The 13,413-nt window shown below is 53.8% G+C and overlaps 5 protein-coding genes across 5 annotated transcripts; 2 read left to right on the top strand and 3 right to left on the bottom strand.

Moving 5' to 3' along the window:
* Nucleotides 1-190: 190 nt before the first annotated feature.
* KD926_000014 (proteasome regulatory particle lid subunit RPN11) lies at nucleotides 191-1,481 on the bottom strand (the record flags this gene model as incomplete). The annotated part of the gene is made up of 4 exons (XM_053103928.1): nucleotides 191-339; nucleotides 414-949; nucleotides 1,009-1,262; nucleotides 1,413-1,481. 4 exons carry the CDS (start codon nucleotides 1,479-1,481, stop codon nucleotides 191-193), a joined length of 1,008 nt encoding a protein of 335 aa, XP_052952732.1.
* Nucleotides 1,482-2,102: 621 nt separating this feature from the next.
* rpdA (histone deacetylase RPD3) lies at nucleotides 2,103-4,381 on the top strand (the record flags this gene model as incomplete). Its single annotated transcript, XM_053103929.1, has 4 exons — nucleotides 2,103-2,291; nucleotides 2,363-2,663; nucleotides 2,733-3,274; nucleotides 3,341-4,381. 4 exons carry the CDS (start codon nucleotides 2,103-2,105, stop codon nucleotides 4,379-4,381), a joined length of 2,073 nt encoding a protein of 690 aa, XP_052952733.1.
* Nucleotides 4,382-5,094: 713 nt separating this feature from the next.
* Nucleotides 5,095-6,309, top strand: KD926_000016 (60S ribosomal protein uL14; the record flags this gene model as incomplete). The annotated part of the gene is made up of 5 exons (XM_053103930.1): nucleotides 5,095-5,108; nucleotides 5,529-5,576; nucleotides 5,805-6,051; nucleotides 6,135-6,212; nucleotides 6,277-6,309. 5 exons carry the CDS (start codon nucleotides 5,095-5,097, stop codon nucleotides 6,307-6,309), a joined length of 420 nt encoding a protein of 139 aa, XP_052952734.1.
* Nucleotides 6,310-6,763: 454 nt separating this feature from the next.
* On the bottom strand, nucleotides 6,764-8,593 carry KD926_000017 (uncharacterized protein; the record flags this gene model as incomplete). Its single annotated transcript, XM_053103931.1, has 1 exon — nucleotides 6,764-8,593. The coding sequence occupies one exon, from the start codon at nucleotides 8,591-8,593 to the stop codon at nucleotides 6,764-6,766; it is 1,830 nt and encodes a 609-aa protein (XP_052952735.1).
* A 568-nt stretch (nucleotides 8,594-9,161) lies between these two features.
* KD926_000018 (putative polarized growth protein (Boi2)) lies at nucleotides 9,162-12,363 on the bottom strand (the record flags this gene model as incomplete). Its single annotated transcript, XM_053103932.1, has 3 exons — nucleotides 9,162-11,959; nucleotides 12,030-12,173; nucleotides 12,306-12,363. The coding sequence occupies 3 exons, from the start codon at nucleotides 12,361-12,363 to the stop codon at nucleotides 9,162-9,164; spliced, it is 3,000 nt and encodes a 999-aa protein (XP_052952736.1).
* Between the last annotated feature and the right edge of the window lie 1,050 nt (nucleotides 12,364-13,413).

The raw sequence follows: 13,413 nt of genomic DNA on the forward strand, positions 1-13,413 counted from the left end.
CCACCAAAAGAAATCGGAGTGAATAGGACTAATATGACGCTGGAGAATGGTACATCGAATCATTCATTTACGGAGATTATCTCCATGTCTAATGCTCCCTAGTACTAGCGAACAGATTTCTCAACCACCCTCATTCGTTGATATTAAGAAACACGTAAACAAATCGTCCTCTTCATCATACTCGAGTCATTTATAGATCCTCGTCCACCTCCATGCCAGTGCCATTTTGGGAGTCCTTTCCATTCGATTGGCGGGCTACCGAGGCATCCTTGTCAATCATCTGCCGCGAAACGGCGACGATGTTGTCCTCGATCAATTCCTGGCTGACGTCTTCGATGTCTATAGGAGGGCAGTTAGCAATTGAACGGAAAAGTATAAGATGCATGCGCAAACGGGACAACGGGACAACGTACGTTTCTTCGGGTCGACCTTTCCGACGTATCTCGTCTTGAGTTGATCCTTGCTGAGCTCCGTCTCTTCCTTAACCCGCTTCTCGTAGCCTTCAGCGAGGTGAACGAGCTGCTTCATTCGGTCAACGTTGTGCTGGCCCTCCTCGTGGAAATCCTTCATCTGCAGGGCCTCGGTCCAAACGTGCTTGTGCAGGTTCATCAACATGTTCTCCTCTAGTCCGGTCTTGCGGTAGGCGATGGCGATGCTGTAATAGTGTCTGTTCAATCCGTGGATGAGAGCCTGGATCGAGGGCTTGTTCAGGTGACCCAAGTTCGAAGTCGTTTGCCGGGGCTCCTGGCCCATGACGACGGTCTGGGGTTGGATGAGACGGAAAGCATCGATAACGACCTTACCCTTGACGGACTGGATGGGATCGACAACGACGGCGACGGCACGGGGTGTCAGCTGCTCGAACGACTGCTGGGTGTTGATATCGACGGACGAGAGCCAGCAGCCGAAACCAGGGTGAGAGTGATACCAGCCAACAACGGTCTCTGGTCTGTAAGATTGAAAGATATTAGCACGGAATAAGGCAGGATTGGTAAAGCCCAAGCTTACCGTCCCGTTTGTCGAAGCATGTCCATCATCTTAGTCTGGAAGACGGGGTCCACAGCCTCGACACTGACACCGGTACCACTCTGAGGCATCGCAAAGACATCGGTAACTCTGACTGTATATTCATCCACAAACTCTCCCAGCATCAGACCCATGACTTCCATGGGCACACCGGCCCGACCATGTCGCAACATCTTTAGAAGAGCTAACGAGGAGATGTGAACAGTCTCAGAGTTATCGATCAGGTTGGGGGTATCCTAAAATGTCATATTGTCAGCGTCATGTCTCTCAAATACCGTAGGTTTACTGAGAAGATGACCGGCAAGGAATCATTGCTGATCTATCTTCCCGGCATTTCTTGCAACAAAGATACATGTAGTGAGAAGTCAGGTAAGGCGGGAACTCACGCCACCGGGAGCTGCACTCCCCATTCCCATACCCTGGGCAGCCTGCAGCATGCGATTAAGTCGATCCATGATTGATGATGAGATATGGATGAAATGAAAGAGACGATGCGAAACGGGCCAAAGATGACTTCCCACACGGAAGCTCCAGAACGGTCAAAGAGTTAAGCGGAACCCGAAGGGAAAACTGTTTGTGGTTCGAAAGGTTCGAATGTAAGACGAGTAAGAGGAATTAGATGAACGTGATCTGAGGTAGATGCCAGAGATTGAGTGGAAGGAAGACGATGACGAGACGAACGATAGGTGGAAGCGAAGGCGCCGCCATCGAGCTCTCAAGGCACCTGACGAAGGCGGTGGGAGCAGCTCTGCGTCTCTCCGCCCGCCTTTCTCTCGGCCTTCCCCTTCGCTTCCATTTCCATCCTTACATTTAACATCGCCCTCCTCTCCCGGAATGCGGTCCATTCGCCTTTGATCTAGGTTTGGATTCTTGTACCGTTCGTGACCTGTGGGCATCCTCAGATCAGTGAATTGTTCTTTCTGAATTTGGGGACGATTTCCTGAATCCTTTGTTCCTTTGTGAATTTGCCAAATCCACTCTCTTGTGCCGACAAAACACCGTGCCATCGAATTTCTAACATCAAGACTGGTTTTGAGTGAGGCAAATTCGTGTTTTCTTACACGCTGCTCTCCAAAATGGCGACTCTCCCTCCTTTGGACCCTATCAGTACCAATGGGGACCGTGGCAAAAAAGTTGCTTACTTCTACGATTCGGATGTGGGCAACTATGCCTACGTCTCCGGGCACCCTATGAAGCCTCATCGCATAAGGTTGACGCACAGCTTGGTGATGAACTATGGTCTCTACAAGAAAATGGAGATTTACGTGAGTGACGGGGACCCTGGATTGCCGCTGATCTCTGGGGAAACTGCCATACTAATGAGCAATCTTTGTAGCGTGCGAAACCCGCCTCGAAGTACGAGATGACCCAGTTCCACACCGACGATTACATCGAATTCCTTTCCAAGGTTACGCCGGATAACATGGACTCGTTCGCGAAAGAGCAAAGCAAGTATAATGTCGGTGATGACTGTCCCGTCTTCGATGGTCTCTTCGAATTCTGTGGTATTAGCGCGGGTGGCAGTATGGAAGGCGCGGCTCGGCTTAATCGCAACAAATGCGACATCGCCGTTAACTGGGCCGGTGGTCTCCACCACGCCAAAAAGAGCGAGGCTAGTGGATTCTGCTACGTGAATGGTATGAATATCCTGTCTACAGTTAAGATCGATGTTTTGGACACGTGCTGACTAGATCTTTCTCCTCAAGATATCGTCTTGGGTATTCTCGAGCTGCTACGTTTCAAGCAGCGAGTCTTGTACGTCGACATCGATGTCCACCATGGTGATGGTGTGGAAGAAGCCTTCTATACTACGGATCGTGTCATGACCGTCTCTTTCCACAAATATGGAGAATACTTCCCTGGAACTGGTGAACTTCGCGACACCGGAGTTGGACACGGCAAAAACTATGCCGTGAATTTCCCGCTCCGTGATGGCATTGACGACATCTCGTACAAGAGCATCTTTGAACCGGTGATAAGAAGCGTTATGGAATGGTACCGTCCGGAAGCGGTGGTTCTCCAGTGTGGTGGCGACAGTCTTTCTGGAGATCGCCTAGGATGTTTCAACCTGAGTATGCGAGGCCATGCCAACTGTGTCAACTTCATCAAGAGCTTCAACTTGCCTACCTTGATTCTTGGAGGAGGTGGCTACACGATGCGGAATGTTGCACGGACCTGGGCTTTCGAGACCGGTATCCTTGTGGGAGATTCCCTGGGCGCCGAGCTTCCCTATAACGATTATTACGAGGTGAGTGGCTATATTCCTGCGCCAGAAATGGTTTACTATCATTTTATGTTGCTGACATGACCCTAGTACTTTGCACCGGATTACGAATTGGATGTACGCCCGTCGAACATGGATAACGCCAATACCAGAGAATATCTCGACAAGATTCGCGCTCAAGTCGTCGAGAACCTCAGGCGGTGCCAACACGCGCCTTCTGTACAAATGACCGATGTACCCCGGGATCCCTTGGTGGAAGGCATGGACGATGAGGCGGATGATGTCCTTGACGACCTGGACGAAGATGAAAACAAAGACACGCGATACACCAAGCGGCGCTTTGACCAATACATCCAAAAGGACGGCGAACTCAGCGAGAGCGAGGACGAGGAGGAGAACGCGGCTCATGGTATCCGACGGCAGCCTAATGCTTTGAAGCGGAGAAACCAGGTTAATTACCGCAACCTCGATCCTACCGATTCCGGACTTGAAAGTGGAATGGCAACCCCTCAAGACGCATCCTCGATTCCGGACGACGATATGGACACGACCGCGGATGCGAAGATGGGTGATGCACCCGAACCTGTGACAGAAGCCGCGGGCTCTCCGTCCGCTGCAACTGAACCGCCATCGAAGGCCGAAGAAGAATCTGCTGCCGAGAAACCCGACATGGTTCTTGATGATCAGGATCAAATCGCTGCATCCGCTCCCATCTCTCGTCAACCAACCCCCAAGGCGCAGGACGAAGATGTCGCCATGGAAGATGCAAGTGAGGCCGCGCCAGAGCCGGAGAAGACGGAGCAAGCGGCAGCAGCTACTGCTTCCAGCGAGGCTCAAGACGAGGAGAAGAAGCCCGTCGAACAGACACCCGCTGCTGAAAAGCCCGCTACGGAGCCTTCATCGCCTGGTAAGGCTGGGTCTCCTGCGAAGGAGACCACCGAGAATTCGGAGCCAGCGCCCTCAGCCAAGGAGACCGAAGGCTCCGAGCCCGCTGAGACGAAAGAGAAAACGCCCGAGGCTGCCAAGGAAGAACCCAGTGCGAACCAAGGGGAACCGGAAGCGCCCAAGGAGGCCAGCAAGGATACCACCACGAAACCACAACCAGAAGAGCCTACAAAGAGCGAGGAATAAGTCTCGGCATCTTGCAGAGGCGTTTATAATTCAGGTTCCTTGGCGCAACGGGCTGGCAACATGGTGTTTTTGGATTGATGGCATGCTTAATTGATGGTTAAGACTTGGCTCCGTTTAGTAGTTTCTTTTTGTCGTTCTTAGTAGGGGATTCATTTCTTGCTGTCTTATTTTATTTCATTTTACTTTGTCTTACAGCCTCACATATCCTGTGCATTAATTGATCCTTGGCAAAGCTCCGAAGATGTATGTATGTACAGACTACAGTCCAGCGGTGGACCACCCTACCGGGTGCTCGACCTAGATATCATGAACACGAATTAAAGCGATTCAATGCGAGGATAGTGCCATGAGGGATATCTGCAATTTACAGTCCACACGACCTCCATCTGACCGACAACAGAGAGTATAGTCCGTATACTACCTACAGCTACGGAGTACAACAGAAAATAAGATATCTTATCGCAACCACCGATAAGATAAGCACCGCTGACTCATCTCTCCGAAAGAGTGCTAGCCCTAGGGCAAGCCAGCGCGGACGGCGGAGGACCAATCAAAAGCACACCGCCAAGATTTTACCCACGACGCACACTAAGCGAAAAGCAAGTCGAAACCCGAGCAAACCCTCGACGTCCGCCCGGATCCATCTCGACCTTCGTTCGCCCCCCTTCGCCAAATCCCAGTATCCGACACCCTTAAGGTGATACCTAGCCAAGATGTCTTCCAGAGGGTGAGTTGTTTCTGATATCTGACGTTTGCGCCTGAGGATTTTGCGCCATGTCATGGTCGAGTCGAATCGAATCGAATTGATGGATGAAGAAGACGATGATGGGAGAGCGGTGGTGAGGGAATCAACATACAGAATGGAGGAGAGGAGGGAACCGAAGAGAATGAAATGGGGGGCTTACGACTGGAAATGATGGAATGGCTATATGGGTGCTTGGAAACAGGTGGAAAACTTTGATTTCAATGCATCAATGAATGCATTGAAGTACAAAGATGTTGCAACCAAAGCAAAGGGAACCGAATTCAATTCGATTCGACTTGACTCGACTCGACTCGACATGACAGACATGACATGGCAATCCAAGGCTGCAGAGGAACAAACCGGAGAATTCGAATGTCAAGGCTAATATTCTTTCGCAAACAGTCGTGGATTTGCCGGCAACAAGCTGAAGATGACGCTCGGTCTGCCTTGGTACGTTTGATTTTATTTTCTTCATCGCAATCAATTCTCGATATTTTTCCCTCAACAACAAAACTACGACGACACGAAAGAACACCAAAAACCTTTTACAACAATTCGCTCCGATCCCGAACACTAGCGCATCACATATACACAACCATCCATCCCAAATCCCATACTCTACACATACATATATCCACCGACCTATTGTTCAACCAAATAACTAACAACTTCTTACAGCGGCGCCGTGCTCAACTGCTGCGACAACTCCGGTGCCCGTAACCTTTACATCATCTCGGTGAAGGGTATCGGTGCCCGTCTCAACCGTCTCCCCGCCGCGGGTGTCGGTGACATGGTCATGGCTACCGTCAAGAAGGGAAAGCCCGAGCTCCGGAAGAAGGTCATGCCCGCCGTTGTTGTCCGTCAGAGCAAGCCCTGGAGACGCCCCGACGGTATCTACCTCTACTTCGAGGACAACGCTGGTGTTGTGAGTATCCCTTATCCACCCGAGCCAGAACGGAGGAAACTGGAAAGAAAAGAAAAGAGCAAATACTAATCCGGAAAATCTAGATCGTCAACGCCAAGGGTGAAATGAAGGGTTCCGCCATCACTGGCCCTGTTGGAAAGGAGGCTGCTGAGCTGTGGCCTGTAAGACTCCCTCATCATCTCAACTCTACCTCCGGAAACAAACCACTAACTCAAAACCCAATAGCGTATCGCTTCCAACTCCGGTGTCGTTATGTAAACAAGAGGAAAATGAAAATGCCGTCTAGGGAGAACCTTTTTTTTGTTGTTTGAAAAAATGAAAATTTTAGAACGATACCAGCTGCTGCTCTGGGGAATGAAACGAATCCGACCTTCAAATTAAACTTAATACCTTAAGCAATGATGATGTGTGATGGTCATGCTTGACATCTCATTTTACGGGGTACCACTGTAGACTACTTACGTATAACGTGTAGATTAGGTTGAGACTGGAGTCAATGGTGTACTACCATGGCTTTCAAAAAGGATGAACGCTGATATTTTAGTCAATAATGCAATGACGTATCATGGTTTATCATATTGTCTATTTTATACATAGCATGTAAGTACGTATGGACATCGAGGTCTTTTTTGTAAGTATATATAAGAAACCCTTTCCGCCCCCAAGAGTCTCGCAAGATAGGATCGAACACCAGCCAACCCCGTCTTGACATTCATGACTTCGTCTTCTCCTGCACCTTCTCTTGAACCTGCTTCTTCTCATCCGCACTCGCAGGTTTCTGTTTCTGGACCTGGGTCTGGATCTGCGGCTTCCGCGACCCAACAGCTCCCATAGCCAGATAAACGACCACCAGAATCACCACCACCAAGTCAAGCACATGAACCGCCCACCAGACATGTTGCACGCCAGCCATGCACATGGTGATTTCGTATTTCCATTCCCCGACAGCGGGATCAGCGTCGAACCAAAGCGACAAGAGACCCGCGTTGCCGCCGTATTCGCCCATCATGGAACGCAGCGTAACTTCGCGAATAGACGGAGAGTCAGAGCGGGCGTCCGACGAGCTGTAGCGGTGGTATCGTCGAGCGTTCCATTTCCAGGCTGGGGTTTCGTTATTGTCATTGTCATTGTTATCGTCATCTGTCGAGGTCTCATCCGCATCTGTGGACGGTTCTTTTTCCTCAACCGTTCGATCAACGTAATGAACCACATCGCAGCCCGTATGGTCATGCCCGGTCAGAATCAGACCGTTCCGACCCAATCCACCCCCAGAGGCGTCTTCATCTCCCGTCATCCCGAAAATACCCTGGAGGACGCCGTTCGCGCTGACATGTTCGCTGAGATGGTTCTGCTCGCGCAGCCCGCCCTCATAGAAGCGGGGGACATCGTCAGGCCCGTTCTCATCTTCTGACTCGTGGAAGGTGAAATGCGGTTCGTCGGTGCAGATGCCCTTGCGCTTGTGTAGCGGGAGATGCGTGAGCAAGAGCGTGAACGTGGCGCGGTCGTCGACAGGGTACGTGCGGTGGGTGATGAGGTCGTTGATGTACTCGTAGCTGCGGGATTGCACGTCTGTGGAGAACGCCGGCGTGTCGAGCGTCAATGTGTTCAGGTTGATTAGGTGGAGGGTTGGGGTGAGAGGAGCGTCAGGGCTCTGGCTCTCTTCCTCCTTCGTCTGCTGCACCGGATGTCGAAATCGGATATCCCAGTTCGCAGGCCCGAACACGCGCTCAAACCGCTCGATTCGAGATTCGCTGGCATCCCCGGAATACCCAATATCATGGTTCCCTGCGATATTGATGATACGCTGCGTCCACGTCGAGTCGGTAGCGTTCAGCAGGGTCTCCGCGGGGTCGACCGCATTTCCGTCCCCAGTGTTGGTGGTGTCGACACCAGTGAGGGCATCGCTCACTCGCTCGCCGCCCTTAAACACCCTCTCCCAGTATCGATGACCGCGACGGTCGAATTCCTCGTCCGTCACCCACTGACTGCCAATGAGGTCGCCCAACACGGTGACATGGGTTGGACGCGTCCACCAATGTAGGGTCCGGTAGATATGAGCTAAATAATAGTCATTTCCGAGCAGGTCGAGGCGTTTGCGCGCGGCACGCAACGAGCGAGGCACGTCGTCCAGGGCTAGAGAACGGAGCGCGGCAAAAACGGCGCGCACGACATCCCCGTGTAGAGGTGACGGGGCCGGCGCGTCCTCGATCGCGGATTGTACGGACGACCGGTAGGCTTTGATGCGCGCTAGGAGCTTGTCTTCGGGTTTGGGGAGGGAACTGTCGCCTTCCAGTTGGGGGTCGGCTAGAACGAGGAGTCGGAAGATGGCCGGCCGGTTGGCGGAGTCAAACTCGGCTTGCGGGGAGAGGTGTTGTCGAATGGTTGAGAGGAAGCCGCTGGGCAGGATTCCGGCATTGTTGGGCGTAGGGAGAGGGAATGCGCAGCCGTGGAATATCGGGTAGAGGTAGAGATAGACGGTGACTGCTATCGCCAGCGGTATGAGGCCGGAGAGCCCGCGGGAAAGAAACGGGCGGAGGAACATGGAGGTCGGACGGAGGAAGACAGCATTTAAGTTGTCCCCGAATCCAATGAGTAGGTATATAGGATTATTGAGAGTGGGAATTGACTCCCATCTTGCAGGGTGCAGCGATGAAGGAGAGGACGGGAAAAGGGGAAAAAGTTGAAGTTCTCGGCCCACGATCACGGGACGGCGATCAACTCTACAGATTCTAGAGCTGCGTGGTCCTAAAGCGAATTGGCTCTCTTATTATTACGCGCTACCCTTACTAGTTATTCAGATTCCAGAGAAAACCATGCGAGTTGAAGAACCGCTCATGCTTATAAGATCCACTTCAATTCATCCGCATCTCCTCACACGCACTCTCTGACCACACGCTCCTCCAAATGCCCTCCTACCGCACATGCCAAACAGACGTAACATAAAACAAACAACAAAAGAGATAATAACAAACAGTTCCGAACGGGGGGTATATCACATAAAACGCCGAACAAGGGGGAGTAGCGGCCAAGGAAATGAGCGATGATAAATTGAAAACAAGGAAAAGAAGAGAAAGCTGGAAGCCAAAGCGATTCACTCCATGGGCGAATCTTTATTCAGGTTTGGTAACAGATTCGGGAAGCAGAGAAGACGGTCCGGTGTCGAGACCACCCAGAGGATTCGAGGATCTCTTCTCCGCGTCATCGCCATTAGGCTGCGAAGCTTCGTCGGGACCCAGTCCGTTCGCTGCGGTCTCACTCCCTTCATCAGCCGGACTGAGTGGCTCGGCTTTCTCCTCGCCCGCTTGATTAGAAGGCCCCAACTCTGGGGGTCGTTGGTTCATCAACCGAGCTTCCTTCAGACTAATGGTGCGCTGCTTGTTGGTGGTTTCCACGGGGATCTCCATGTCCCGCTCGATGGTCGCTTTCATTAACGCTGCCATCCACAAGCGGCCTTCGTTAGCGCTGTCCACCTGGAAGTAATGGATCGCGGGCTTGGTGAATTGGACCGTCCGCGAGGTGCCCGTTTTGGGCGGGGTCAGTTTGAAGAAGAACGGCCCATCCCCACCATTCTTGGGACCGCGCAGGGAAGATTCGGACCCGGATGCCTTGTCAGATGATGTGAGGTCGCCGGCCGCAGAAGGGGCCGGCGAGGTGGGCGAAGCCGTAGCCCCGGTGATGGTCGCATGCAGTGCGACAATAGGGTCATTATCCGCGCGGAGCACGCGGTGGGCCGTGATATCGATCAGTCCGCGTTCCTCCGTGTCATTCTCCGAGTAGTAGTAGGACAGCCGGCGGCCGCGCAAGACAAAGAGCCGCGGTTTCCACGTGGTCATGAGGTTGGACGAACGCTTCTTCATCCAACCGGAGAACTCGCACCCCTGCATTTGCTCCTGTGGGGTCTTCTTCTCCAGACCTCGCGTGTATGCACTCGTGTCCTTCTTCGACTTAACGCCGCCCTTCACGGTGCGCGTGCGCGGCAGCGAGATGCTTCCCTCGGCGGCCTTGTTCGACCCATCGGTGCTGTGGCGCTCCGAACTCTTGGTGGTGGACGGCGTGGTGGACCCCGTGCGCGCGGAGGACGGATCGGCGTCTCGAACGGGCGAGGCAGGAGGAACGGACGTGTCGATACCTTTGCCAACCACGTCCGACATGGCGCGCAGACCGACGGCCCGCGGGAACTTGCGCCCCGCGTTCTTAATCTGTTGCTGCAGGGGCACCGGACTCGATCGAGGAACGGGGTCGGAATCATGCCGGTTGACCAGCGGGGCGAACGAGGCGAAGAAGCCGCCCGAGTTTGTAGCGGGCTTCTCCTCCCCGGCGACCTGGGATGCCTGCTGGCTCGGGCGTTCCGAGAAGCGTTGGCTTAGGCTCCGAATGCGGCTCTTCGGGGGCGTGGTAGCGACCGGCTTCGTGGCCGCCGCCCGCGGGTTGGCATCCCGAATGGATTCGGCACTGCCAATGCGCGAGTGGCGCTTCTTGACGTTCAGGTCGGCCAGACTCGTGGGTCCGGAGTTGAAGCTCCCACTCCGGACGGAGGTTCGCTTTTGCAGCCGCTTGGTCCTTCGCGGATCCCCCTCGGGTCCGGAGAAGTAGCCTCGATCCAGATCGTCCGAGACGGCGACGGCCGAATCCGAACCGTTCGATTCGGGGCCGCGAAAGACGTGCTGCGGGAGAATGGGATCGTTCGTCGCGGTCGCGGCCGTGCCGGGGCGCCGCTGAGAACCGCTGGACATGGTCCAGGCACGGTCAAAGGAGCCCTTGCCCTGATGGCCCGGCTGAGGTGGAGAGTCGCCGGCGCTCGAGAGCCGATTCGTGGCGTCGATCGAGGAATGTCGTCGCGAGTGGTTAATCTCGCGAATCGACGCCGCCGAGGGCCGGCGAGAATGGTCCATCCAGGTGCCGGGGGTTTGCGGCGTCAAGGGAGAGCTGGCGTTGCTGGGCATGTTGCTGCTGCTGACCAGTCGCGGGTGCTGCTGCGCGGACCCGGCCGAGCCTCGCAAGTTGGGAATCCGGGGCAGGAAGGGGGCCGGGTGGCCTGCACGACTGAGGGTTCGCTCCTCGGGGGTCGCGAAGCCAGAGCCGGATCCGCGCGAGGTCTTCCGAGATTGCGTCAGGCTCGTTCCCTTGACCTCCTCCTGGAAGGCTTTGATCTTGTGCCAAGTCTTCAACCGCCGGCCCATGACGCCGAAATCAAATTCCTTCATGAAGAGGAAATCCTGGTTCATGTCTAGGAGCACGTCGCCGGTGATCTCCTGCTCCTCGAAAATGTCACAGTGCCTGGCGTCGACGCCTATATCGCGCAGGTGTTTGGCCGTATAGGACTGGCTCCAGTGGCGCACCTCGGCCTCCGTCGGGTGACCTTCTTCCTCCTCGTCGGTCTCCTGGCCATTGATGTAGGACATGCGGTGGTCCAAGGTGCTGCTGTACTCGCTGGCCGAATCATTGATCGACTTCGGTTCTTGCGTGATGGCCATGCTGTGGCGGGGGGTGCTGAGATCGGTGATGTGCTCATCGATCACGCTGAGCGTCTCGTTCATGACGGGGCTGTCTTTGGTTTGGCCGTTGAGATGACCGTCAATTGATTGACGCAGAGAGTGGTGAAGGTCCAGGGCGAGTTTGGACGAAGGGAGCGGGGAGGAGCTAGACCGCTGCGGTTGGGACGGCGAGGGGTTCGAGCTAGGGGCGGCCGACTCGCCGTCCTGGTCGGACGAGCGCATGTCGGACAAGCTGGCGTGTCGAGAAACGTGAGGGGTGGATTCGCCGCTTTTGGGAGAGCTCAACGCAGCGGTCGCATTTGGTGTCAGATGATCCGATTTGTCCTTTTCGCTCTCCAGTCGGGCGGGGTCGTCGGTCTCCGGCGTATCCTTCTGCGGGCGAGTGGGAATCTTGGGGGCGGTGGTGGTGTAGACTGGTTGGGGGAGGGAGCTTGCATTTTAGCGGCGTTCAACCTGGGTCAAGGGGCAGGCAGAGATTCGTACCTCCCGGAAAGAGACCGACGGTCCCATCTTTCAATTCCTTCCCTAGATACCATCCATCTCCGAATCCGTCGTCCAATTCCACCAGTTCGATTTTCTCACCACGTCGCAAGGTGAGTTCATCCGAGCCCCGCGCATCGAAATCATCTAGACGGTCAGTTCAAAGCTCCAGGGAAGAAGGAAATGGATGGAAGGATTGAAGAGAAAAGTAGAAAGAAAAATCGAGAATGATAAGAACGGGTTGGGTGGATTACGACCGTTGAAGAAGGGACGACTTACGAACGACGAGCAGAAGATCACCGGGATGGACGCCGCGGGGGGGCGAGGTCAAAGCCATTGTCAGAAGCGAGTTAAAGATGCAGAGTGGGGACTGTCAGAGGGCGCAGTGATGACGGGGCAATTGCGCAGAACATCGGGGCCGCAGCCCTCGGCGGGTTTGTTGGATCGAAGGAGAGTTGGAGATTGCCGGATGGACTTGTTGAGTTCGCAGGGGAGGGAGTACGGACTAGAGGACGGTGGGAGGAGGGAGAAGATGAGCAGATTGAAGGGAAAAGGGAAAAGGGAGGAAGAGAATGGAAGAGAGTGAGAAACTGGCAGAGAGGGGAAAAAGAAAAACACTGAAGGAAGAGAGAAGAAAAAATTGAAAAAAAAAAGTAAAAAAGTAAAAAAAAAAAAGACCGGCGGGGCCAAGAGGAAGCAAAGTTCGGGATGATCCAGAGAAAGGCAGGAACGGGCGATGATATAAGAATCTGTGAGAGCAGCGAACAGATTGGAATAAGGGTCGAGGATCGGCCGCTATAAAAAGAAGTCGACAGAATCGCATTCACGACCGCCGTGTCGATCGCCCGGGGGACAGCGCTTACGGAGCGGTTCGAGAGAGGAGAGAATCGAGGGGGGGGGGGAGAGAGAGAGAGAGAGAGAGAGAGTAGAGACTAGGACTACAGAGAAAGAGAGGGACCGAGAGAGGGAGCGATGATAAATATAGTTTCAAAGGAGCGGCCGACATGAGCGGATGATGACCCAATTCTTATACGACGCCTCACCGTGACAGCAGAGCCGGTCGGTCTGTCGCTCCGAATGGATGTTGGGTGTCTACGGAGTATGCCACTTCACTCTCTTCTGTCAGGAACTGCCCTCCGTTCCTCCGGTTGGTTCTCGAAGATCCATCCTATCTCCTTAAGACTGTATAGACTATAGACTATAGAGTATACTCATACTCTATACCAGTCTATCAGTCGACTCAGGATCCTCAGGTGTATCCAGAAAGTCCAGGGATATCCCTTGGTGCCTGTCTGCCGATCAACATTCCATCCACTGATCGCGGCTTCGAGAAATAGATTGATCGTTTGCGGTGGATCTCCGTCACTGGACAGATCTTTTCTCTTTT

Source organism: Aspergillus affinis (genome assembly GCF_023601865.1).
Source record: "Aspergillus affinis strain CMG 70 chromosome Unknown NODE_100_length_134578_cov_84_604828, whole genome shotgun sequence".
Lineage (NCBI taxonomy): Eukaryota > Fungi > Ascomycota > Eurotiomycetes > Eurotiales > Aspergillaceae > Aspergillus > Aspergillus affinis.